The 26,234-nt window shown below is 40.0% G+C and overlaps 1 protein-coding gene across 1 annotated transcript in view; it reads right to left on the bottom strand.

Moving 5' to 3' along the window:
- Positions 1-26,234, bottom strand: part of LOC123985995 (mucin-5AC-like) — a 38,964-nt gene that overhangs the window by 8,168 nt on the left and 4,562 nt on the right. The window contains exons 7-38 of the mRNA XM_046074028.1: positions 24,774-24,999; positions 24,080-24,205; positions 23,856-23,973; positions 23,392-23,530; positions 22,296-22,406; positions 21,720-21,789; positions 20,557-20,694; positions 19,968-20,132; positions 19,789-19,883; positions 19,550-19,676; positions 18,067-18,322; positions 17,682-17,734; positions 16,822-16,925; positions 16,531-16,682; positions 16,271-16,409; positions 15,649-15,759; positions 15,094-15,273; positions 14,723-14,962; positions 13,249-13,405; positions 10,426-10,554; positions 10,065-10,215; positions 9,921-9,964; positions 9,606-9,833; positions 7,354-9,507; positions 5,281-5,432; positions 4,956-5,127; positions 4,554-4,801; positions 4,215-4,398; positions 3,816-3,999; positions 700-878; positions 500-569; positions 256-386 (exon numbers count right to left, since the gene is read on the bottom strand). Coding sequence (XP_045929984.1) covers positions 256-386; positions 500-569; positions 700-878; positions 3,816-3,999; positions 4,215-4,398; positions 4,554-4,801; positions 4,956-5,127; positions 5,281-5,432; positions 7,354-9,507; positions 9,606-9,833; positions 9,921-9,964; positions 10,065-10,215; positions 10,426-10,554; positions 13,249-13,405; positions 14,723-14,962; positions 15,094-15,273; positions 15,649-15,759; positions 16,271-16,409; positions 16,531-16,682; positions 16,822-16,925; positions 17,682-17,734; positions 18,067-18,322; positions 19,550-19,676; positions 19,789-19,883; positions 19,968-20,132; positions 20,557-20,694; positions 21,720-21,789; positions 22,296-22,406; positions 23,392-23,530; positions 23,856-23,973; positions 24,080-24,205; positions 24,774-24,999 — 6,733 coding nt within the window. The remainder of the gene's footprint in view (positions 1-255; positions 387-499; positions 570-699; positions 879-3,815; positions 4,000-4,214; positions 4,399-4,553; positions 4,802-4,955; positions 5,128-5,280; positions 5,433-7,353; positions 9,508-9,605; positions 9,834-9,920; positions 9,965-10,064; positions 10,216-10,425; positions 10,555-13,248; positions 13,406-14,722; positions 14,963-15,093; positions 15,274-15,648; positions 15,760-16,270; positions 16,410-16,530; positions 16,683-16,821; positions 16,926-17,681; positions 17,735-18,066; positions 18,323-19,549; positions 19,677-19,788; positions 19,884-19,967; positions 20,133-20,556; positions 20,695-21,719; positions 21,790-22,295; positions 22,407-23,391; positions 23,531-23,855; positions 23,974-24,079; positions 24,206-24,773; positions 25,000-26,234) is intronic.

Genomic DNA, 26,234 nt, shown 5'->3' with positions numbered 1-26,234 from the left:
TCATGATAAGAACAGCCAACGTTAATTGTTAGTCTAAGGTGAGGTGCAAACTGGGTTAATGGCATCAAAGTTCAGTTCGCTGACCTCTGCACCCTAATTTTCCTCTTTGCTATAGGATACTGACTGTGTCCGTATGCTTTTATTTTATGATAGAATAAAAACTGGGATTTTGACTTGGTTATAAAAAACATAAAAGTGTGGGACATTCTTAAGTGCAACATAGCTTTACCGCACTGTAGGGTTATCTGCTCTTACCACAGCTGGGCACACATTCATTTGAGCTGGATGAGAAGAGGGTGGTGTTAATTGGGCAGAAGCAACCCTCCAGTTTCACATTTGTCATGGCACTGAACTCATTGGAGGTATAGATGAATTTCTGGTTGTACCTGCAGAAACAACAGCAAACCTTTTTGTGAGTCATGTGAGTCCAAACATAAATGAATGAATTAAGATGACTGAGTATAATGCACAACAACAATGTGTTGGGGAAGTGCTGTACCAGTGTTGACAGGTAGGCTCCACCAGAGGGCCACAGGCCTGATACACTTTGGGACTTGGACATGTATATTCTATTAAGAGATGAAGAGATGACAAACATAATTTTTCTTAGCATAGTTCGTTGCTGCGATCTTGATGGTGAGTTGTGAAATTACGAATGTGTAGTTCTTGACAGTGACATGACATGTTCTAATTGCATACCACAGACTCCTTTGGTGGTACTTCTCCAGTCAATGCACACTCCAGCTTCAGCGCAGGCATCAGCATAGGTTTGTAAACTGGTACAGCCAATTTCATTAATGTGCATGTGGCAAATGTCAAACTCACAGGCCACAACAAATGGAGTGTAGTCAACGAGTTTGTGGCAATCTCCAAACACACTGGGGAAGGTAAGAGGTATAGTCAGTATGGACACTGGACACAAACTGAATGCATCATTACAAATTATCAAGCTGAGACTGTGAACACACCACTAATGTGTTGCTTGCCAGGTGCGTTTCAAAGCTTTATGTAATTTATCTAATAAGTCCTTTTCAGATATGGAATCTGCAAAGGTGCTGGCTCATCAAGTAAGGGATTTTTGTCATTCAGGCAGAGGTCTCTGTTATCTAGTGATTGTTATAGCTTTATTCAGACATGCCAGGATGCACTTGGCTGCATTACTGATGGATTTTAAAACTTATTTTGCAGCAGAAGCCTTGATTACAGTTTTTTCTGTTGCTATGGTACTATTCACACAACTATGTGGTAATATATTATCGCTCTTTGTACAAAAAACACAACAGATCAAGTACATCTGAAATTGAGATTGATTGATTGATTGATTGATTGATTGCAGATCTGTGAAAAGGGACACCTTTTTTAAGCTATCTAAAGCTTGTATGTAGGGGCCAAAACACTAAGGAAATATAAATATATTTGAAGTACTAACACATTGTCTAAATAAATACTACAAATAAATGAAGCACATACAATTTATAGTATAATTTCTAACCTACACACAGAAAACCCTGAGAGCAAACTACCCTAATCCTACTACCCAGTGGTCCCAAGAAATTCATTATTCAGTCTCTAGCTCTATCATTCTTAAATAGGTTAAATAGGTGAAATACAACAAATGGAGGTGATGGACAACTAAGAAATTGGGGGATAGTGTAGGCCCCCCTTGGAGCCACAAACAACAGGTCCCTAGCACCCTGAATGCAAGTATGACTGGAAATCAGTTACATTAAAATCTAAACCTTTATTAATTAAAAACTAGGTATTAAAACAATGTGAAGCACAAAGAGAAAAGTTGGCTGAGATATCAATGAGCCCATAAACACACACTAGCTGACATGCAGTAAATATAATGACCAGCAGACACGTTAACCCAGCGCAAGGGGAGCTCACAGTCAATGTACTAGGGGCAAGTTCATCACACATGCAGGATGAGCTCTACGCCGCACCGCAGACTACGCACGTAGCCAAGCATTTTGTGCACTTGTGCGTCGGTGTATCCGTCAACTGTCTCTGCACATGTAAATATTATATCATTTCATTTCATGCACAAACCTGGCACACTGCACATATTTGTTGTTAATTGTTTAATCTTTGTTGTTGTATATTTTTACAGTCGTCAGTTGTCAGTTTATATTTATGTACACGATACTTTCTTCTGTTGCAACACGTCTTTCCTCTGCAAATAGTTGTATTATTTTTCTCTATTCTCTTATTTTTCTTTTATAACTTCCATTGTCTAATCCATATTTATATATTTCTATATTTATTTATGTCAGCTGTATTGTTTGTCTACGTGTAGCACCATATCACCAAAGCAAATTCCTTGTATGTGTAAAATACTACTTGGCAATAAAGCTCCTTCTAATTCTGATTCTGCAATTACACCCCCAAACACTAGCCGGCAGTAGAGCTACAGTGTCCACTGTGTTGACATTTGCTAGCCGAGCAGGCTATTTTCTGGTTTTGCACTCTGCTAACGTGAATGAGGGTAAAATTGTATGCTTGCAGCTGGTATAGCCTTTTAATTTGTTATCGACTATACTTTAGATATTAAAAACCTTATTCAACAGTACATTTTTAATTTTTAAGAATGACAGCAATCTCACAATGTGAGCAATCGCTGACTTAGGTTTAGGCACACACCCTAATGGTTAGGGTTAGGATAAGATGCTTTTGGAAGCTGTCAACGCATTTTATACTAACATAGCTAGCTAGCTACCTAGCTAGTTTGACTTCGCCGTCATGCCACCGCCATGCAGTTAACCGAAAACTCACAAGTTTGACATCATGGCCTCATCATCATGCTTCTGTAAATAGCATCATAGAGTACGGTCTAGACCTGCTCTTTTATGAAAAGCGCTGTGAGATAACTGTTGTTGTGATTTGGCGCTATATAAATAAAATTTAATTGAATTGAAATTGAATCAATGTGTTAAGGGTTTTCTGGGACGAGTTTAGAGTTTTGTACTAAGAGTTGTGAACTTTTACCACATACTTGCGATAATAGTACCAAAGCGATCAAAAAAACTATGATGACAACTGTGAGCATGACCGATGCTAGCCCCACTTACCTCTACTGAATTCTCTACATTTTCTCATCTGTTTAATCATTTAATAGAGAATTCTGCTGCCTATTTTAATTCTGACATTGCACAAGTATGACAGCATGTTAGGTTTGAACTCTCATTTAATCTGTATTTGCTCACTCTGTAAGGTTTTTAGTTGGATATTTATATTTGGATAAAAGTTAAAATTATAAGCAAGGAGAGTGCAGATTGGATTATTATTGTGGTTGTATGAGGGATAAATACATTTTCTTTAAAGGAAATAAAGGAAAACTAATTTTTATAGACTGATCTGACATGAGAAGAATCTCTCTTAAGACTCTACATTGGCTAATTCAAAGTGTTTCCTTTGTTATTAAACTAATTTTGTTTAGTTGGTGAGAAATAATATTGCAGTGATCTTATGAGAGTAAAACAACACCTGTATTTAATCTCAACTCCTTGTGCTGATGTGACCTTTATGATGATGTAACAGCATTTAATTCAGACTGGAGCTGTGTTTGAAGTGTTACAAGAAGCAGCTCTGAAATGGGCGTTAGTCAATAATTGTGAGTTAATAGAGAATCTCTGCAGGCAGGACCATTAATTATTCTGGTAATAGCTTGCAGATGAAAAATAATCAAGCTAATGTGCAGTGTCCCCACATAATATATACATATATATAAACAAACTAATTGAGAATGAATATTCAAACTACCCAACATTTGAACCTGATGTAACAGATGACTGGTGCTTATTCCCCTATAGTACCTGCTGCTGATGATCTGACAGAGGGTTTTATCACAGGTATCAGGCAGAGGTGTTGGTGTAGGCTGGATTGGATGTTCACAGTAACTGTCGTTAGCATGCCACTCATGTGCCATATTAGGACATGAAGGATCAATTTTGCCACTGGGCAACATGCAGTCATCTGCCCGGCTGTTGTCACACGTGCCTAGAGAAAACCTCATCATTAGTAAAATCACAACACAACTAAATTTAGACCTGCACTGCAGTTTCCTGCTGAATCACGCAGTGACGCATCGCTTTATGTAAGCTGGTTCTCTTATCTTATTTCAAGATGTAATCATACTGAGTACAGAATGTGTCAAATAAGTGCAATAGGTTCTAAAACTGTAAGATGCTATACATTTCTACTGCAGAACTCACCACACTGTCCCTCCGTGTTGTTGCCAAATACACTATAGGGCAGGTAGATACTGAATATGAGCCCCGAGAAGGTGACCTTGGCCTGAATTTCAGGGATGACGAGCACTGTATCAATACCAGTGGTAATTATACGGAAATCCCCATTCTGGTATGCAGGACTAACAGGCTTGTCATTCACAGAAACCTAAAACAGAAGCATTATGTTTTAAATGTCAGAAACAATCTTCTTTGTAAGGTACAGTTTTACAAATTAGGATTAGTTCGACTATGCAGTAAGTTTTGGTTAGTGACTAGAGCTTGAATTAAAAATGGAAAAAGTCAATAGTGCCACTTAATTACCTGGTTTGTAAAAATGCCTTTGATATCCTTCTGGGTCATAAAAATCTTGTAGCTTTTGTAGAAGACAGTGATGGACTGAGGACAGGACAAGCCATCAGCTGCACCACAGTAGTAGTTATCAATCATAACACTGAAGTTGTGTTTGGGCAATATCTCTTTCACCAGCCAGTAGGAACAGTTGCCTTGAAAACCATAGTAGGTTCCATCAAAGGTGACGTAATGGGGGTCTCCCCAACCGTAGCAGATACCTTGATATGATAAGATTTTTTGTTAAACATAGATCTGAGTCAAATAAAATGAAAACACAAAAAACAAAACATTGCTACAGTTAAAATGCTTTTACATATTTAATCTGAGGATTTCTGCAGCCAAGCAACATTTTAGTAGGTTTAACAGACTTACATTGGCATTCATAGTGGGAGCAGCATTCATCTTCATTCTTCACTTCAATAGCAGGGAAGTTGTTTGCACACACTACTTTCTTCAGAGCTGGACAGGTTGTGTGGTTATAGGTCACCTTGCCATTATCACATGTTCCAACACGACAGTTATTTACCTTCCAACTTTCACCATCCTACAAGGGGAATCACAGATTGTAATCAAAGAAAAGAAGTGAGGGTTGGTATTGTCGACATGATATTATAAAATCTATAGCAAATTAAATGAGCATTTAAGGATTGAGCAGTATTGCTGAAGAAATGTTGATGGAAACAAATGTAGAAAATACCTTTCTTGGAGGATTTACATCAACACACTCTTTTCCAGGTATAGCTGTAGTTATAGGACACGGGTGATGTATGGACACTACATGACAGCTCTCATTGCAGTAACCTATGAAACAGTGGCCATCATGATCGGTCACATTGTAGACTATGGAGCCTGAAAAGAAGGTACAGGAAGATTGTTTAAAAGGTGACATCACAAATATTACAAAGTCTATCACATATCACACAGATGTATATATTCCATAAATATAAGTATCACTTATTATTTTACCACATCAATCAACTAGAGTTGTTGAGTTCTTTTACACATTTAGTTTAGTAGCCACTCTTTAGGCCGTTCTGAAGATGCTGATGCTTTGGTAAATAGGCTTGTAAATTACCAACTGTGATTAATTGTAACAGTAACATATTGAACTGTGCCTTTGGACCAAACTGTGAATCATTTTTCATTGCTTTCGCACAGCATTCAATGACTACTTTCTCCAAAATCCATGAACTCTTTTCTCATTACTTCTTACCCACTTGCAAAACACTATGTATATGCAGCACATTTGTCCAAAATTGTTGTACATCATTTTGTCCAATCTCTAGTCACATTTTCAAAACTCTAAACACACTTAGTCCAACACTGGTCTGTTCATGCCATACCATTAAAACTATTCATGCTGTTTACACAGAATATGCAGTCAATTAACCCATTTCTAAAATGCTAAGTTTTACTTTACGTACAAGCTTACCCAATAACAAAACTATGGATGTTTTTTGTGTTATTTACAAATGCTAGCACACGAGTGTACGAGTGTAAAATGTGCTTGTATTTTAGCAGATTTGTTTCAGGTGGTTTCTATATGTAATGAGCATATTAAAGCAAAAATCTGTTTATTCTTGTTACATATGTACATTTATCTGACGCTTTTATCCAAAGTGACTTACTATACACGTCAGAGATCACACAAGTCTGGAGCAATTAGGGGTTACATGTCTTGCTCAGGGAAACAACAGTTGTTGGGTCACAATGGGGGATTGAACCTGGGTCTCTCACACCAAAGGCATAGTCTTAACCATTGCACCATTGCCACCCAGTATGTTTCAGCACAGTCAATACAGTGAAAATATGTTATTCTTCTTCTATAATGAAATACTGATTATGTACACTTCAAAGATACAAAAGCATAATTTATGTGTAATGCTCCCTGTTGTTAGTGTTTTTTAGGTCTGTGTGTTATGAGTGAGAATTGTTGCCAGTGTTGGGTTGAATGAGTTTATTTTGAGACATGTAAGTGATGGTGGTGGTTTGAGTGAGTTTTGGAGGTGAGAATAATGATTTGGTCAAGAATTGCAGACTGTATAAAGTGTTTCGAAAAAATGGCATCAGTATTGTCCGATGCTTGTTAGCAATTGAAAATAACTGTAACTGCTTAATAATTGGGAGCGAGAGCGGCAGATTTTTTGCAATACTGGAGGATCACTGAATTTCTATCTTTTAGCCGATGCTGAAAGAATTCACAAACTAGTCAAGTCAATATATTTGCAGGAATGGTAGCTGACAGCTTGTTGTTGCAACATGGGTTTTATTTTCTTGCCACTGACTTTATAATACTGTACTCATCAAAGTATTTGGTGAGGTGTAAGAACAGGACAACACAGAAAGTTAGTCCAACCAGGCAAGAAAAACAAGCAGTTAGAGGATGACACCAGTTGTGCAACTTCACAGTTTACCCAAAACAACTTGGATGTAAAACCAAAGTGAAATCTTGAAAACAAAACATCATTGCACGAGGAAAGTGTGAGTTTTCCAACATAGTGTATAATTTGTGTTCTGATGTTCTTTTGTTCTTTGCTTCTAATAGGGATATTCATTACTATTACTTCAGAGCAAAAGAAGGCTTACTTGAACAGGCTTTACAGGTTTATTTGAACGATGCCCAAAATACCTTGCTGCCTATTTAGAAGTCATTGTTACTGAGTAAGGGAAAAGAAGAGCAATACACCCAAGTTTGAAATTCACAGTTTCAGTGGTGTCTACCATAGATGTGACTCAACTGCAACTTAATGGTTTATGAATCAGAACTTACCAGGGAGAAACTTTGTACCATTGTGGAGGCAATAGCAAATCTGAGATCCAGTAACTTGTGGAGAGGTGGACGAAGTTCCTCCTGTCACTACAGGTACATCAGGTGTGGTAGGTGTTGAGATGCTTATTGGTGGCTCAGCAGTAGTTGGTGTTTTAGTTGTGGTAGGAAGTGTAGGTGATGTAGTAATTGTTGTTCGTGGATGAGTTATGGTTGCTGTTTCACGTGTGGGAGAAGGGGTAGTGGTTTTAGTAGTAGTTGTTGTGTGAGTTGTAGTTGTTTCAGTTATGGTAGATGGTGTAGGTGGTTTGCTAGTAGAAGAAGTTGTAGCTGGAACTGTAGTAGAATGAGGAGGAGATGTTGGACACCCACAGCATTTCAATTGAATCTCATAATCAAAACACTCTTGCTCAAGCCCTTGTTGTTTGTTGATACATATGAGACCAGCATCTGTATTGCAAGTCACATCTTGTCCTAACTGTGACAAGGAAAGACCTGGGTAAAGAACAGCTCTACAACGGACTTCTACTGGGGCTGGGCAAAAAAGATGACCAGCAGAGATTATCTTCTGGATGGATTCATCTTCTCCACCATCAGGTCCTGGTGTGGGCTTTCCCAGATTGATCCATCCTGACCAACCACATGTCATATCCTGACCCCTAGGGCAAGCTGTAGTTGTAGGTGGGTGAGTTGTAGTTGTTTCAGTTGTGGTAGAAGGTGTAGTAGTAGGTGTAGGTGGGTGAGTTGTAGTTGTTTCAGTTGTGGTAGAAGGTGTAGTGGTTGTAGGAGTGGTTGTTGGTGTCTGAGTTGTTGTTGCTGTTTCAGTTGTGCTAGAAGTTGTAGTAGTAGTTGTAGGTGGATGAGTTGTAGTTGTTTCAGTTGTGGTAGAAGGTGTAGTGGTTGTAGGAGTGGTTGTTGGTATCTGAGTTGTTGTAGTTGTTTCAGTTGTGGTAGAAGTTGTAGTAGTAGTTGTAGGTGGGTGAGTTGAAATTGTTTCAGTTGTGGTAGAAGGTGTAGAGGTTGTAGGAGTGGTTGTTGGTGTCTGAGTTGTTATAGTTGTTTCAGTTGTGGTAGAAGTTGTAGTAGTAGTTGTAGGTGGGTGAGTTGAAGTTGTTTCAGTTGTGGTAGAAGGTGTAGTGGTTGTAGGAGTGGTTGTTGGTGTCTGAGTTGTTGTTGCTGTTTCAGTTGTGGTAGAAGTTTTAGTAGTAGTTGTAGGTGGATGAGTTGTAGTTGTTTCAGTTGTGGTAGAAGGTGTAGTGGTTGTAGGAGTGGTTGTTGGTGTCTGAGTTGTTGTTGCTGTTTCAGTTGTGGTAAGAGGCGTAGTAGTAGTATAAGTTGTAGAAGGTGCAGTGGTTTTAGGAGTAGTAGATGTCGGTGGTGGAGTTGTAGTTGTTTCAGTTGTGGTAGAAGGTGTTGTGGTTGTTGGAGGAGTTGGTGTGGTTGCAGGTTTTGGTGTTGTGTTGCATTGCACTGTCTTGCAACACTTTACCTTTATTTCGTAATCTAAACATATGGGGGGGTATTGTAAGCTGTTCTTACACAGGAGTCCTTGGTTATTACATGTTACTGTTTGTCCCATTTGCTTTAGGGGAACCCCTGGATAGTGCACCGCCTGACACTCCACTGCCACTGGATTCTCACAGATGTTATATCCTTTTTGGATGATGTGTTTGATAGTTTCATTGTCCCCTCCTCCAGGACCATATTCTGGGTAGTCTGAATTTATCCACTGTGACCAGGAGCATAATGTTTCCTGACAAGGTGTTTCAGTTAAACGTTCTGTTGTTGGAGGTTTTGTGGTTGATCTTGGAAGTGTTGTAGAAGGAGTAGGTTGTGTTGGACATGCGCTATAATCACAACATAGAACTCTGACTTGGTAGTTAAAGCACAAGGCCAGCGGTCCTGACTGGTCTTCATTTCTGCAAGTCAGCCCCTCAGCCAGATGACATTGCACCACTTGTCCTACATTGTCTATGGTGACATTGGGGAATTTCTCAGCTCTGCATTGGATCTGATTTGGCTTTTCGCATATCTTGTGCCCTGCCTCTCTAATCTTTTCATAAGTTTCATTGTCTCCTCCTGGAGTTCCCAGTGTAGGGAAGCTGGTATCATACCATGGCGACCATGCACAGGGATTACATGTGACTGTGACTGATTCTGTGGACACACATAATTAAGGTGTTGATTATGTAGGAAATCTTATATTACACAACTGTATATGTCTCCAGCTTACAAAATAAATACCTTGCACATACCTAAGGTGGTTGATGTAAAAACAAATGTGGTTGGAGACTGAGTGGCTGTAGTAGTGGTTACAGTGGGCATAGGTGTTGTCGGTTTAGATACTGGGCATGGGTATGAGCTCCTGTCAATGGTACCATTCTTCCCACACACTGCTATGATGCAGTTGCCATGTCCATCTGTTGTGTTATAGATCGTCTTGCCAGGGGGATATTTACTTCCATGATACGTGCAAGTACAAGCTGTAAACCAAAGAGATGCATTAGTAACATATTAACTGAATACAAGTTTGTATTTTTAACTTACAAACTCTCCAAATCTTTGTATACCTTGGGCATCGTAATGGCATTGGATGGTCATTGAACTGCATGTACTTCAAAAGAAAGAACATTAAAAATAATGTCAGTTTTAATTTCAACTCATCACAAGGTTACAAAACCTTGATTGGCACATGTAATTTATGCAAGTCCTACCATGTATGACAGTTTTCAGTTGTCGGCACTTTGTCATCATTATTATAGTGTCTCCCTTCTTTATCATAGCAGCCGCATCCTTCTTTCAAAACACATGTCATCGTATCCTCATCAAAGTATGGCTTAGCAGGTGGACATTTTGGATAGCAACCTAATTAAAAACAAACAGCTGTTTATTTAGTGCAAGATATTAAATTAAAACCATTGTTACTACCAGTTGAAAGAGGAAATTATTTTTCGTTCACCTGGCAAGTGGTTGAATGGGATATTACTATGCCTCCCAATTGGCATGATCAATCTTGGATCTCAAATTTAATTTGATGAGCTGATCACGTTAAGTAATAAAAACCTAATCTTGTACCTTCGAGAGGTGGTATCTGTGTAGAGCAGCTGCCTGAGGGGTTCCTGCAGGTTTTCATACAAGGAGATCCACATGGCATGTAGTGCCATTCACATTCACCAGGGGGATTGTAGTAATCACAGAAGATAGCTGGAAAAGACAATAATATTTATTTTATATAAGCATGTTCCAGACTGGAATATTCACAGTGCATACTGATCAGTTAATCACTAATCAGTTAGCTAAACTTCAAGCATGCCTTAAGGATGTAAAAACACGGATTCCCTGCAATTTTCTGATGTTAAACTCAGACAAAACTGAGGTTATTGTACTTAGCCCCAAACACCTCCAAGACGCATTATTTAAAGATTTTTGTGTATTCTGTGCTAGTATGGGATCCATGGTGGCATGCACCTAATGGATTCAGTTTCCTTTGTTTTTGTAAGCCATGCTGTTGTGAAGACATGCTTTTGTGTTAATAAGTTATAATTGTTATATCCAGTATAACCAAATAGTGAAGATTACAATAAAAAGTGGCAATGAGTACATCTGAACCGAATTTTATTCTGATGCCTCCCGCTGACCAGGTGATAGACAACACCAGTGCATGGGTATGTTTGCTTTGTGTGCCGAGGTGTATGCTGTGCAGCCAGCTAAGTCGGAGGAGTGGGGCAGTGGAAAACTGACAGGTACGAGTAGTGCCAGGGACTTGAAAGGGTTCCAGAAGAGAGTCGTCTTTAAAGATGCTAAGATGCTAAAAGTTACTTTTGGTGGCCAAACATGGATGGTTTGAAGAGATGGCCAAATGTCTTTCATCTTGTCACAAGGTTTGCCACTAGATGCTCTTCATCCCTGGGAGTTCCCACAGGAGCCATGGCATCATGTGCACATTGATATTGGAGATCCAATTGAAGGCAAAATGATTCTTGTTCCGGTTGAAACCAGAGAAAATGGCCTGAAGTGGCTCCCATGAGTTCAACTACCACAGAGAAGACACAGACAGAAGTTAGGAGAAATGTTTAGACGTTTCAGATCTCCTACACAGCTAGTCTCTGGCAATGGATCTCAATTTGTCTCAAAGGAAATGAATGCATTTCTGCAAGCGATTAGAGAGCCAGCTCCATACCATACTGCATCAAATGGCCTTGCAGAAAGGATTGATCAGAAAATGAAACATGCACTGAAGCATCACAAGGTCAAGGAGCACTGCATTATAGACTGCACAATTGTCTGCTAAACTATAGCAACAGTCCACATGCAACAACAAAGACATCTCCAGTGCCTGTGGAACTGTCTCCTGGAGATTCTATAGGTGCACTAACCAACACACCAAACAAACTGTCCCTGCAGACCTCCGATACCCCACGTTACAGCCTGTATTATTAGGCTAATAGTTACTAACTCATTCAGAATAATCCCCATGGGTACAGTCAGGGGCCAATGTATTTTACACTTGCCCTAAGGTAGCATAGGGAAGATGTGAAGAAAGGTTTCTCAAATAGAATGGGATCTATGGTGGGATGCACCTGGCTTGTGGGTAACCTTCAGTTTCCTTCATTGTTGTGAGCCATGCTGCTGTGAGGAACAGCCAAACTCAGCTAACAAGGTGAGGCTGCTGAAGATGGTTTACTGTCAGAAGTCATACACCATGGCAAGACTGAGCACAGCAACAAGACGCAAGGTAGTGATACTGCAAAAAACAAGGTCTCTCCCAGGCAGACATTTCAATGCAGACAGGGGTTTCTAGATGTGCTGTCCAAGCTCTTTTGAAGAAGCTCAAAGAAACGGGCAATGCTGAGGACTGTAGACACAGTGGTCGGCCAAAGAAACTTGCTGTAGCAGATGAAAGACACATCCTGAAAGAAAACAGTGGGAACCTGGTACACCCATCTACTGTCCGGAGAAATCTGCTCAGAAGTGGCCTTCATGCAAGTCTGGTGGCCAAAAAGCCTCTGACATGGAAACAAGGCCGAGGGACTCGTGAAATATTTGGCTGTAGCAGAATGCAGTTTGTTCACCGAAGGGCTGGACAGCGGTACAAGAAGTGGGGTGTCTGCAGGCAACAGTGAAATATGGTGGAGGTTCCTTGCAAGTTTGGGGCTGCTTTTCAGCAAACTGAGTTGGGGATTTAGTCTCCTTAGTGATGAGGAGTACAGGCAGATACTTATGCATCATTGGCCCCAAATTTAGTTTGCAGCATGACAACGATCCCCAAACATACAGCGAAAGAACAAGGAGTCCTTGAAGTGATGGTATTGCCCTGTACATAGCCCTGATCTCAACATTATCCAGTCTGACTGGGATTACATGAACAGAGAGAAACAACTGAGGCTGCCTAAATCCACAGAAAGACTGTGGGAAAGCCTATCTGCCGAGCTTCTTCAAGTACAAGTGTACCTAGAGGTACTGATGCTGTTTGAAGGCAAAGGGTGGTCACGTGAAATATTAATTTGATTTAGGTTTGTCTTCTGTTCACTCACTTTGAATTTTGTTAATTGATAAATATAAAATATTAACATCTGTCTTTTGTTTTTTTTCAAAGCATTCTTACTTCACTTCAGTTTTCTAAACCTGTCCAAAACTTGTGGTGGTACTTTAGAAGACCAAGGACAAAAATGTAGCTATTTCTGATGACAAATGGTTATAGTTAGTTATTAGTTAATAATTATAATTATAATTAGTCATGGATAGAGGTTCATAGAGGTTATTACAGATTTGATATTACAGTGATATTACATTAGTGATAGGTATATACAATTTTTACGAGTTTAGCTCATACAAACTGTATCAATTGTATGCTGACTGTAGCTTTTCAACAAGGAATGCCTCCTCATGGTTACTCACGGCAGATCTTTGGGGTTCTCCATCGTACACAGATGCCAGCTTGATTACAGGATTCAGCATAAGCAGCCACAGCAGTGCAGAAACACTCGCAGTCTCCACCAGTGTCACAAGCGCACGAATCAAACACACATGCTTCATAGTATGGAGCAGGATCCACCTAAAGACAAGTTTATGATCAGAGTCTAATGAGTTGAAAGGTAAGAGCATCTCCACAACATAAAATGCTTTATGGAGGAAATACATTTCTTCTTTTTGTTCACTAAGGAGCATTTATTACTTGAATCTGATAGCTACAATTACAAATTACAGGGGCTGTCCCCGACTAAGGATTTACATAGTCGAATCAGAATCGTTAAGTCCTGCCTGTAGTCGACTGATAGTCCAATCGTGTGTTTTTGTGCGCGCCCATTGAGAGCGGAGGGCTTTCTGAAGACCCTTTTCTTTAGGTTAGGGTACTGAGCACTCCCATATCACCAAAATGGCGTGATCCTTGTTTCACTGCGAAGCTTCGACTGTGAGATTGACAATCAAATCAGGCTCCGCCCATCAAAGCATCGAATCTTCAACTATTGTGGGTCAGCCCTACAAATTACTATTAATTAGTAAGTTTATCAAAAACAATACATGGTTTAAGATTTTTTTAATAGTCTTTCATCCACTCAAAGCACTTTTACCTTACTTAAGTAAGGAATTTTTTTAATGAGTATTTTTTCAGTGTGGCATTGCTACTTTTATCTAAATACTACTCTCTCCTCTGAATTTATGAAAATACTGTGTATGCTACAATCTGTTATGAAATTATATAATTTTGTCATCATGATAGTCCATGCCATACATTTTTATTATACTGGTCTATTCTGTACAAAGGACATCTGTTGCATGTCTGTCCATCCTGGGAGAGGTCTGCCTCCTTCGTTCCTTTGTTAAAGCCAACTGAGGCAAATTTGTGATTTGTGACATTGGGCTGTATAAATAAATATTTAGATCAATAAATTCACTTGAAGACAAACAGTTTAAACAAAACTGTATGCACCTCTGCTGCTTCATGGCAATGTGCCTATTAGGTTTTGTGATTACTTAACAAAGTAAAGAGTTAAACTCGTGAATAGTCTAGTTTGGTCTGAAAAAAGTTTTGATGGTACTGATCATGTTCCTTATGTTGGAAATTATTGCCCTATATGCCCAATATAGCCCCACTAGCAGAAGGTAAAGGGTTTAAACAAATTATTCAGATAAGGAATGCTGGGGATTAAAGCAAGTTACATGGCAATTTAGGCATTCGCCTTAGCGATGCCTTTTCAAGGATTCACATATTAAATTTCTCAAAGTCTGTCCAGCAGCTGACATATATTCTGGATGGTGTTGGAGGGTCACACTGAGGAACTTAAATCTAACCAACATCCCCATAATTAGGCTTACAGGGTAAAAAGAAAAGAAAAGCTTCAAAGACAGCTTGACCTCAACAACAACCTACAGTGGAGTGGCAGGCTGAGAAGACGTCGCTCTGTATAATGCTGCACTGTTTCTGGGCCCAGTTCTGTCTGTATGGGTTGGTTGTACAGGGGCTAGTGATGCTTGTAGCATCGGCGCAGCTTGGTAAATCCTTCCAGCTGTTTCCAAACGTCAGCGGGTTGACCACTACAGCATTGCACCTTGTAGTGAAGTCATTGTTTGCATTGCCGTCATAGCTGCCACACAGCCCACAAACACGACCCTGAAAAAGCAGAGCTCCTTATATTATGCTGTGCAACTTAAACATCAAAACAAAGCTTGTATTTTCTTCACTTAACAATCAATTGTAGTCACATTAAAACCAATACCTTTTTTCAAATATTGCAGTGTTACCTTATATTTTGGGTTGAGCTTGATGAACAAGCTGGTCTTCCTGTCCCACATGAGAATGAGTCCATTGTTGGCTTCAATTACCAGGTAGATGCCCATAGTGCTGTAACGGAATGGAACTGTTTCTTCATTTCCACTTGAAAGCAGCTGGTAACTTCCCTCTGTTAGAATCAGTTCTGCAGTCTAAACAAAGAAAAAAAATACATTGTTTGTTGGTCAATTCTACCTACATATACTGATTTCCCTCATCTCAACTAAGAAGAAAACGTCTCAGAATATAGCAGTGGAGCCATTACTTGAAGCTGTATGTATATGCATGCATGCTGGCACTTTTTGTTTTCAAGATTTTTGTGTAAAATACCAAGTTAGAACTGAAGAACCCTCTTGGATAAGAGGCAAAACGTCATCAAGAATCTAAAGCACACTCAGTTGCCTCTGACGTAGCACCTCTAGATACGTCCAATCAGTTTATTTGTTTAAGTCTATCTTGAGTTTCAGCTTTGTGCCAGCACTTTACACTGAGTCAGTTTTTTTTTAAAGGTTTCAAGGACTATCTACCCCCAGGAAAATCTTGATGGTCTTGGAGCAGGTGGTTCCTGTGGTTCCACATGGAACATTCTCAGTGATTACTCTGAAGGTTCCATTACTCTGGGCACTGCCACAGTAGTCCTGAGGAAGGGTACACACACACATACACACACACACACAAGCAAATAATCAATATTAGTGACTCTGCTTGACTTCCTGGTTCATTTGACAGATCAATGGAAAAGATGCTTTAACTGAAGCACTGAAGTCACATTTGGTGGCAAACTAAAGTATTATATTACTTCTAGAATACTGACTTCTATAATAATAATCGTTCATTCTTGAAAATGTCACAAAGCATGTTGACATAGTTTTCATTGAATACAGGTGCACTCCTGTGTGGTGATGCTGCAGTGGATAAGACACAGGCCTTTGATGTGGGAGACCAGGGTTTGGTTCCCACTGTGACACATCCACCAATCTGTCCCTGAGCAACACACTTAACCCCTAGTTGCTCCAGAGGCGGGCGACCTCTGACATATAGAGTAAGTAAATAAAAGTGTCAGCTAAATGTTATGGAACCATGTTCAAAACTGTGTGTCTGAAAATGCACATTAGACTGATCATCAACTGCTTTTGTACGCATTCATACCTGAGTGAGAATGTATTCACAGCTGCCATCAAAGGTGAAGCGCTTCTGATCAAAAGTCATGTAGTGTCCATCACCATACACAGAGCAGGTTCCATCACACTCATTGCTAGTGCACTGCCACTTCCTGTCTTTACAAGTGCTGTAAAGGGATACAGATGTGTTTGTACACGTCAGTTACAGATGGAGGTTTAACCAAAAGAATTCAGTACCAAGCATACTTCTAGCTTTACAACATTTAATTCCACTTGGGATTCACTTACCAGGTGTTGCAGTCCACCTTGGTGGTCTGTCCAGGCTGGAAGGAGATGCCGTTGTGAACACAGGGACAGGCCTCTGGCTTGATGCAGCCTCCCTTGCCGTCAGATACCATCCCAGATGGGCACATGCAGCCGGAGATGCACCCCGTGGTCACCTGGAGAGAAGATCCAACTTTGAAACCACAGTCATATGTTTCATTTCTGCTCCAGCAGAGAAAATGTTTAACTTGACCTCAGAGCTCCGATTATCTGAAGATGTAAATGTTCCTTTATTTTGGGGAAGAGGTGACTCACACAGGCCATATCTAATGTGTTGCAGCTCTTCTCACACTCAGTTCCTTTTGCAGCTGGACCGTTAGCAGAGCAGTTGAAGAACACCATGGGAGGAGTGCAGGCTGCTGAGAAAAGACATCATCCAAAATGACTTCACTGTATTTCTAGAATGAATATAGGTCACTAATGAATCTCAGAGCACATATTGGTTCATATTATTAAGACTTTTACACAAATTTTGGAACAAGCCCCATGAATCTGAAGCCTAAGAATCAAAGTTACACATGTTTGCAGAACAAGCATTCTGTAGTTTTAAGGGTAGAATTAGTAGGATATGAATAGGATATTTTCCTCCATCATTTCTGAGTCAGCACATTTAAAGCTCATGTTGTCTCTTGTGTGTTTAACCTGTACACAAACAGAAATGTAAAAATTATCATGTATGCTTAATGTAGATAGTTACATATTGAAACTATTTCTTGACAGGCAACAGCTGGGTGCAGTGGCAGCTAGCCAATAGAGGGTCCTAGGGCACTGCCCACCCTGGTGGAAAGTGTTTTGATTTTTCACATTTTTGAAATAAACAATAATTACTCTTTATTATTATAATTACACTTTAAGAATATGTGTGTTTAAAATTGTACAATAACGTTTAATATATAAAATATAAATAATAACTAGAAATATCGCCCAGGCAGTATAGCAGCAAGATATGCCCATAGCAACATAAATTAAGCCAATCAGCGTCCTTGAATCTGATGCCTGAAGCAGAGTGAGTCGGTGGTAGAGTAGGGACACCTGACGTAGACACTGATGAATGCGGAACTCAAGACACAGGCTTTGAGCCTCCTCAGGTGATCAGGTGCTTTTATGTAACTTACATGGCTGCACAATAAACTCTCCGATGCAGCTGAGTTTGCCCTCCTTACAGGTGCTAGTGGGGAAATAAAAAGAACCCACATCAATATACATATAAGCTTGCAACACATTGATGTAATATTTTCAGAATATCACAAATAAGGTAAAGAACAAAGAGTCACATGGTATTCTAAAGGTCCTTAATCCAAAGGGAAACCGCAAGAGTCAAAATTCAAAACCTGCCTGTCGATTGCTGTCACTCTCACATTTACTGACAGGACTTAGAACATATTGACTACAATGAGTCAGTGACATTAATTTATAATGTGCTCTCAGTTGAGCCTACCAAATCCCATATACATATGCAATAACACAATCAAAAACGTATGCAATATATCATTTTCATACCACATGACACCTTCCTTGTTGACAACCTGTCCAGGAAGCACCACAGAGCCTTTGTCATAGCAGGGACAAGCAGTAGGTGGGACACACTTCCCAGAGTCATCCAGATAGGTTCCCTCTGCACAGATACAGCCGTCAATGGGTGGGAAGGAGAAGTGGCAGCTGAGGTCTGTGGTACCGATGCAGCGGCAGGTGCGACTGCTGGACGTGATGTTGTAGGAGTAATTCATGTTGCTAGGGCAGGAGCTGGCATATTTCCCTGTAAAGGTCAGACCACAGAATTACTGAATAACTGTTGCACTGCCACATGAAAATGTTTTTGTACAAGTTATCCCCTTTTGTGACAATATCACAACAAGATTTCGTTTGTAGCTTTGCTGTTGTGTTTTAAATCTACCCTGCCTTCCGGGCAGCTAGATTTAGTTAGCACCAACAGTGTTGGATATGGGGCCATCATTGTAGCAGAGTAGAGTGTAGAGTTGTGTAACTGCATTTCTGATCTCTAAATGTGTACTGAGATTTGTGAATGTGTGCAGGAATCTGCAAATGTGTATTTAGAATCTGTGTGCCCATAATCAAATTAGTAAACAGTTAATACGTGCGTATAAAATAAATGCGTATGTAGATTAACTACATTTTTCTAAAAGCACACCCATTTCCCTAAAACCTGCACACTGCACATTCATTTCTCATTGCCTACGCCATGTGGTCATTGAGAAAGCACAGACATTCAATATTGTTCACTCAAGTCAGCATATGTTGAGCTCAATTAGCACACAGCTACCCAGTCATAATTGATAACACACCAATCAGAACCTGTAATAGATAGACAAAAGGGCCAGAGTCAGTTCATCCTGTTTTGCAAGAATGGATCCAGAGAAATCTGAAGGAAGAGGTGTAGGACACCAGAGAGGAGAAGGAGGAGGAGGAGGAAACACAGTATGGAGAGGTGAAGGAAGAAGAACAGTAGGAGTTGGAGGAGGAGATGGGATAGGAGGAAGATGAGGAGGTGGAGAACAAGAATCTCTGGCCTGTCGCATGCCTAAGACAGGATGCTGGGGCAGAATAATTAGTTGTTTGGTGTGTTGAACTGTTCAGTCCATTAAGGAATCAAACGTGCAAATGTTTGTTATTTCTTTTGTAGTTTTGAGTTTATCTCAGCAGCGTGTCAGACTGTGATGTAGTGTGTGTTTTTGAGGCCTCGTGTGTTATGACTAAGCAAAGTTTGGTTTTTCAGCAAGATTGAATGGTTTGAGTGGAGAGCTTAGTTCAGAAAGCATAATTTCTCCCAACACTACTCTAAGTGCTAGGGAGTCCTAAAAAACGCAGGTTGAGAGATTCCAAAAGTGGTTTAACACAAAGATTTATCTGATGCTTTATCAAACTGACATCTGATGTTTGTGAGGACGCTGGGTCTAATGGAATGTTTTGATTTTTTATGATTTATGAGAAACACTCTTTTGTTTCAAAGTTCCTCACTACTCACCGCAGATAGTATCCCTCCAGTTGCTAATCTGGATTCCTGCAGCTGCACAGGCATGGACATAGGAGGAGACTGCAGCGCACATGCAGTCCTCACTTTTCTCACAGTTACAGCTGTCATACATGCAGTTCTGTGAGGATACAAAATAAAAACGCATTTATTGTGAGGTCATATCCCAGGTCTGGAGAATGGTCCAGGTCCAGTCCACAAAAATATGCAGCAGCTGTAGCTGTGAGACTTACCTCTTTGTAAGAGTCCGGGCTGATCTCTGAGAGACAGGCGGCGAACACTCCCTGAGGATCACTCAGCATGGAGCACCAGTGCTGGGCATACCTCTCTGTCAGTTATACACAAGTGACCAATATTAGTCATCATGAAGAACCCACGGTGATAACAGAGAATCCACATGAGTCTGACCTACCATTATCCAGACTCAGACTGCAGGGGTTCTCAAAGCTGTTCTTAACGTCAGGGCAACCAGCATGTGTCTTCCAGCTGTTGACAAAACCAGCTGCTGTGGCGTCTGGAACGCCGCTGAGTTTAAGAAAGTCATCAGCCTGGTTACTGTTGAGGTTTCCACACAGACCTGCAGGTAGACACCATAATCTTAATTGCAATACCTAACTTTTACTTTCGAGGGAAACTGGATCCATTCTGTGGGCACCAAAAATCATCACTACACAAATCATTTTAGAACGTTGTCACTATGGCTTCATCATGTCTTTCTGTCCGTATGTCTTTCTTCTGCTTTCATACTAAAATAGACTGATAAATGATGAAATAAATGAAAATGCACAGCAGTCCAGTCTGGTTCCAAACTACAAATATTCAATATGGGGGAATTTTGCAGCACTTATTGTAAGTGATAGGTAGCTGAATTTGCTAGGGTTTTGCAATTTTCACTAAAATTCAGGTGAAGATTCTTTAATTCATGAGAGTGTAGTGCAAATCATGCTGTCCATCAATTAGATATTTAATAACCATAAAACTAATAATTTTAGAGTACATACCACAGGTTTTGCCATAGTAGTCAGTGGTCACTGTGATGTAGAGCTGCATGACTGGCTGGAGCTGTACCTCCAACAGAACACCAACAGACGTCTGGACCAGCAGGTAGAAAGAAGACCCTCTGAATGCAGATATACCAGCTGTGGGTTAAGAGAAACGTTGGGGATGGGAGTTGTAAAAATGGATGGAAGGGAGGGGACAGGATTACATACTGGGCCACATTTCTCTCTTTAAATGTATTTTTATTGATGAGTTAGTTTATTTTTTATTATTTTTTACACATATAATACGCTGGAATTCAAAATCAAGGCAGAACTACACATCACCTTATATGATTTCTATAATAAGGTGAGGAAATACCTTGTGTTTTAAGGTATTTCACTTTACAGAATTAAATTACAGAAACCAGCTTTAATGGTGTAGAAATTATGATTAGATAATATTTATCCCCATATTTGTGTTTAGGAGGGAAGTCAACACACAATTTTTACATTTCTGTGACGCTGATCTTTTATAGTTAAGCTGATGATACACGGGGCAACTTTTTGAGCAATGTTGCTGGGCAATCTTGCTAGTGGCAAGTCTATGTTCTATCTATGTTTTGAACGGATAGCGGCAGTGCGGGGCGGGTGGAGGAGTGGTGGGGGAAGGGGATTACGGTAGTAATCTTTACTCATTACCATTGACGACAACGTTGCCCTGCACAATTGCTCTAAAAGTTGATCTATGTATCATCAGTCTAATAATCTTAGAACCCATCAGCTTTTTCCTGACGATGGTTACGAAAGTCATCCAATCTAGGGTATGATAAAGAGGTACTTAAGCCCATCTGACAGGACTATGAGGCTATGTCAGACAAAAAAGGTTGGGAACCACTGGTGCATTATAAAAAGCAAAAACAGACTTTAAGTGTTAAGTGTTTAAGAGATCAGATATCATAGTTTGGGCTGCTCACATTGAAATATTTAGATATATTTATATTAAATATTTATCTAAGAAACCTGATAGAAAATTAGATCAAATGTTTATTCACTCCTCAGTCATTCAGCCAAACTGTTTGTGGTGTACATTACATAGAAAAAGTGTATATATATACATATATATATATATATATATATATATATATATATATGTATATGTTTTTTCAGAGGAAAGTGTTTCTCACCAGCAGAAAAGGGTAACTGAGCGTAAATGCCATTCACAAACACCTTTCCATTGGGCTGGATGGTGATCACCTTTAAGGAGAGGAGATGATATTATTGAAATCTGTGCTCAATTATGGTGTAATGACTAAAAAAAGTAATCCTGTTTGCACTGCATTAATGTGCAACAACGCATGCAAATAAAATAAATCTCCAGCTGTGTTGTAGGCTGTGGGAAATGACAGTTACCAAACACAGACTTGGTATTTGACTATGGTTATGTCCTTCCCATTTCCTTTAAATAGTAATACATAAATGCTGAACAGATTTGGAAAAATATCTTTTTATATAAAACACATTATTCAATCTGTAATATTGTATTTGGATTCAGGATCATATATTATAGACATTATACATTATACATACTTGTTATACATTCATGCCAATAAAGCTGATTTGAACTGAACTGAATTGAATCCTCCATAAAAACATCATCTGTTATCTTCAAGGATTCCGCTCTGAAAATAACAAAGCTATAATTTAAGTTTTTTTTCCGGTTAAAAGAGTAAAATAAATATTGTTCCGTGTACCATACTCACATTAGCCCCTCCAGACAGACCCAAGGTTACGGACTTGAGGCAGGTTTCAGTCTCAGTCAGTCCACACTGCACTAGGTCTCCCAGTACCACAAACTGGTTTCCATTGCAGTCCTGAACATTCAAACACAAATCTGTTCAGCTCCTGATGAATTGAAACAATATACCTGCAGAGAGCAGTGCACACAATACCAGTCCAAGAAGTGACGAGTAGGCAGCAGCACTAATACTGGTATTACTAACAGCAGCAGTATGTTTTTAAATGTATGTACCTCTTATACAGTATGTGTGTTCTTTTTTCACACCGCACTAGTCACTTGCATTTCCACCCTAACCACAGAGAGAGCTTATGTGTTGTGTAGGCCAGTAGTTCTCAAAGTGGGGTACGGGGACCCCCAGGCATCTTTAAATGGTGCCAGGGGGTCCCCAGCAAAAAGGAAAATCGTTTATTTTCACTATAATTCCTTCCATAAGTAATACAGTGACAGAATGTGTCACTAATGGTCACACTTTCTGTAATAAAAACATCTAAACGCCAAAATCCTATTAGATGAGCGCTCATGGGACCAAATCTTATCAAATGGGGGTCCGAGGTCTAATTTGATGTGAAAAAGTTTGAGAACCACTGGTTCTGTTAACACGATTCCTGTGTAGGTGGAGGGAAGGGAGGGGATTAGGAACAGAAGAAAACGGAACAATGAGATATCATTACTGTGTTCTAACTCTGTAGTGACCCTAAAGGTTCAATCCATAAATATTTTGATTAAATCACTGATTATTGCTGTAACAAAACACAGAATACCTTATGAACATATTCTTATTTTTAACACCCACCACTTTGTATTATAACTTATATTTAGTTCATTTAGTTGTTAATGTTAGAGAGTTATTGAAAGACCGGTCAATCAATTTGGAAGTGATATCAATTTCCAGTGCTCTATCTGTGATGGTACAGAGATGACAGTCTACTCACTTGTTTTTATTATCTACAACTCTAATCTCCACCATCTATCAATAATAGCTTTAACTGGTTTGAGGTTGAGGTCTTATGTAGCAGGTGTGTGTGTGTTTTAACAGCAGTGATGATGACGTGCGCTACCTTCGCCAGAACGTAGGAGCAGTCCCCATGAAAGGTGTAGGCTTTTCCATCAAAGGTGTTGACGTGAGCTCCTCCCTCCACAGAGCAGGTTGCTGGACATTTCTCCTCCACACACTTCCACTGGCCACTCTTGCACACACTGTTAGTGCACACAATTTAATCTTATTTGCCAGCACATAGCTGATCAATTCATATGCAACAATCTCCAAAACTGTGTCTCCAAAACCTAGACTAACCCAGGCTGCTGTGTGTGTGAAAGAAGTGAATCGTACAGTGTAAAATTGCTCTGAGTGGTCGGGAAGACTAGAAAGGGGCTACATAAGTACAGACCATTTACTGGACACACACTGACAAAGAAATAGACTGCTTAATGAGATTTCTCTGTTTTTTGAGCACCCAAACATTTGCCTTACTGTGGAGTGTTCCTTTGACATGCAGACAGGCTGACATACTGTATAGCATACCATGTTTTGCAGTTACTGGAGTAGGACTCTCCAGGTCCATAGATCTTGCTGTTGTAGTTGCAGGAGCACTCACTCAGTTGGACACAGCCACTTTTATTCAAATCATCCAGCACCGTTCCTGAAAGCAATCAAAGTATCACTGTACTGAAACACATTGTGTGTGTGTGTGTGTGTGTGTGTGTGTAATAGTATACATGTACTGTAGGTGGGACACTGTGCTGTACCTGCAGGGCAGAAACATCCATCAATACAGTGGTTGTCGCAGGTGTGGCTGGCCTCTGGGTTGGAGCAGGTATCAGCACAGGGACTACCACACTCATTGTACTCCATTTTGTCAGGACATGACTTCCCTGTGAATACATCATTTGACTTGAAACCTCTCTTACAACATTTATTCACAAAAACTTGACTTTTGTAGGCTGGTTCCAGCCCGTGAATGACCTGCCCAGGGTTAAGAGTATCCTTTCTTACCCCAGAACCCCTAAGCTTTGAGAGGCAAGTCTCTTAACTCAGCAGGTTAGCATATACTTTTAGCCTTGTGATGTTTTGTGAATGCAGCCTCCGCTGTTGCGCTCGTCGTACTTGTTCTTGGTTGGAGACCCATGAAACCACATTTTTTAAGGGTGCAACATTCTGATAGTCTCCTATCAACGCCAACCAACAATTTGTGATGAACTTGCTTTTATTAGGCTTACTGTACAAACTTCAATGTTGACTGAAAGTTTAAAGAATTTATAATGGCTGATACATTTTCTTTTTTAATTTTTGATACATCCATTAAAGATTAATATCTTTAAATTTTTTTCTTCAAATCTGGCTTCGTTTGCAATTTCTTTCCATTAAATTGTGATTTTTATCCCAGACCACCTCTCCTTCACATTGAATATTTAATGAGCAGTGTCTAATGAGTGTACTCACAGCAGAGCTCTTTCGTTCGCCAGTTTTTGGGCTTGCCACCAGCATGGACACACTGTCTGGAGAACTCAGACACGGTGTTGCAAAGGCAGAAGGGGTCTGTGTGTTCTTTGCCATTGCCACAGTGGCAGAGGTCTGCAACACAGGCTGAAGTGAAGGAGGCAACATCCAGCAGACTATGACAGCTGTTGAAAGCTGGCCCTGTAAGGATCTGCTCACACAGGGGTTTCTACAGGACAGAAAGACAGGAATAGGAACAAATGATTAGGCAGGCAAAGCCAAGATGGTGTTACATGCAGAGTAATGTAAAGACTGGCCTATTCTCTGGATTGGCCAGACTATCTATAATTATGGGTCAGTACTTTAGAGAATTGACCCATAACAGATATTTAATGATCCTGACCACATCATGTGGGCCAGGTTGATATGGTCAATTGGTTTTCAAATGAGCACAAAAAAACAAAAAACACAACTGCTAGAAGAACACTGTGACCAAGATCTCACACAAAGAGTAGTAGTCCATTATCCTTGCCATTCTAATTAATGCAAAAACAATGAATGTCACTCAGCATGACGTCATTACATATACTATACTCCACATTCTCACTCCCAACTTGCCACATATGGCCGCTTGTTCAAGTCCCCTTGGCGTTGTTTCCCTGGGCACCCTCTAGCATTGATTTCTCCACAGTCAAGTTAGCAATAAAAAAATATACATCTGGTTAGACTTTCAAAATAAAACTAGTGGTTAACATTGTAAAACGGCAATTCGTTAACGTTGTATAACCTTGCAATTTGGTTAGCCTTAGGCAACAAAACCACTTGGTTAACAATACAATGCAATTGTAAACCATACAACCAATGTTAAATTTGTCCTTTCCATTTAACCCATCCTAATTAGGAGCAGCAGGCAGGGGTTCAGGGCCTTGCGCAGCTTCGGCATCGGTCCGTGCTGGACTTGAACGGGCAACCCTTTTGTTCCTAAGTCAAGCCCCACGGACTGAGATAATACCACTAATATCGCCCCCCTCGGTTAGGTTTAGAAAGAGATCATGGTTTGGGTCAAAATAACTACGTGACTTACATGACTCGTGTAACTTACTTAACTTATGCAACTTATTTAGCATAACTAAAAACAATCATTGTTGACTGTTTGTTTCTTCGGGGTGAAAGTCTGGTTTCTGACCTACCCAAACACCCCAACCACCTCCTTACATGGAATTTTCTGTTATTTATACTAGGCCTAACTTTTAGGGTTCAAAAATAAGACTAAAGATCTCACCCTATTGCGTTGAACTATGATGCTGGGCCCTATATAAAATCAGTCTCTGTGGGCCTCTCTTAATCCCTGTCTCTGCCACATCTTGGGGCGGCTGTCCTTGGGCAAGATACTGAACCCCGAATTGCCCCTGGCGGCTATTCCGCCAGTGTATGAGTGAGTTTGAATGTTAGTTTAGGCTCAGT

Source organism: Micropterus dolomieu, linkage group LG17, assembly GCF_021292245.1.
Source record: "Micropterus dolomieu isolate WLL.071019.BEF.003 ecotype Adirondacks linkage group LG17, ASM2129224v1, whole genome shotgun sequence".
Lineage (NCBI taxonomy): Eukaryota > Metazoa > Chordata > Actinopteri > Centrarchiformes > Centrarchidae > Micropterus > Micropterus dolomieu.
The sequence above is the reverse complement of the archived record's forward strand: the minus strand, read 5'-3'. Positions and strand labels throughout refer to the sequence as shown.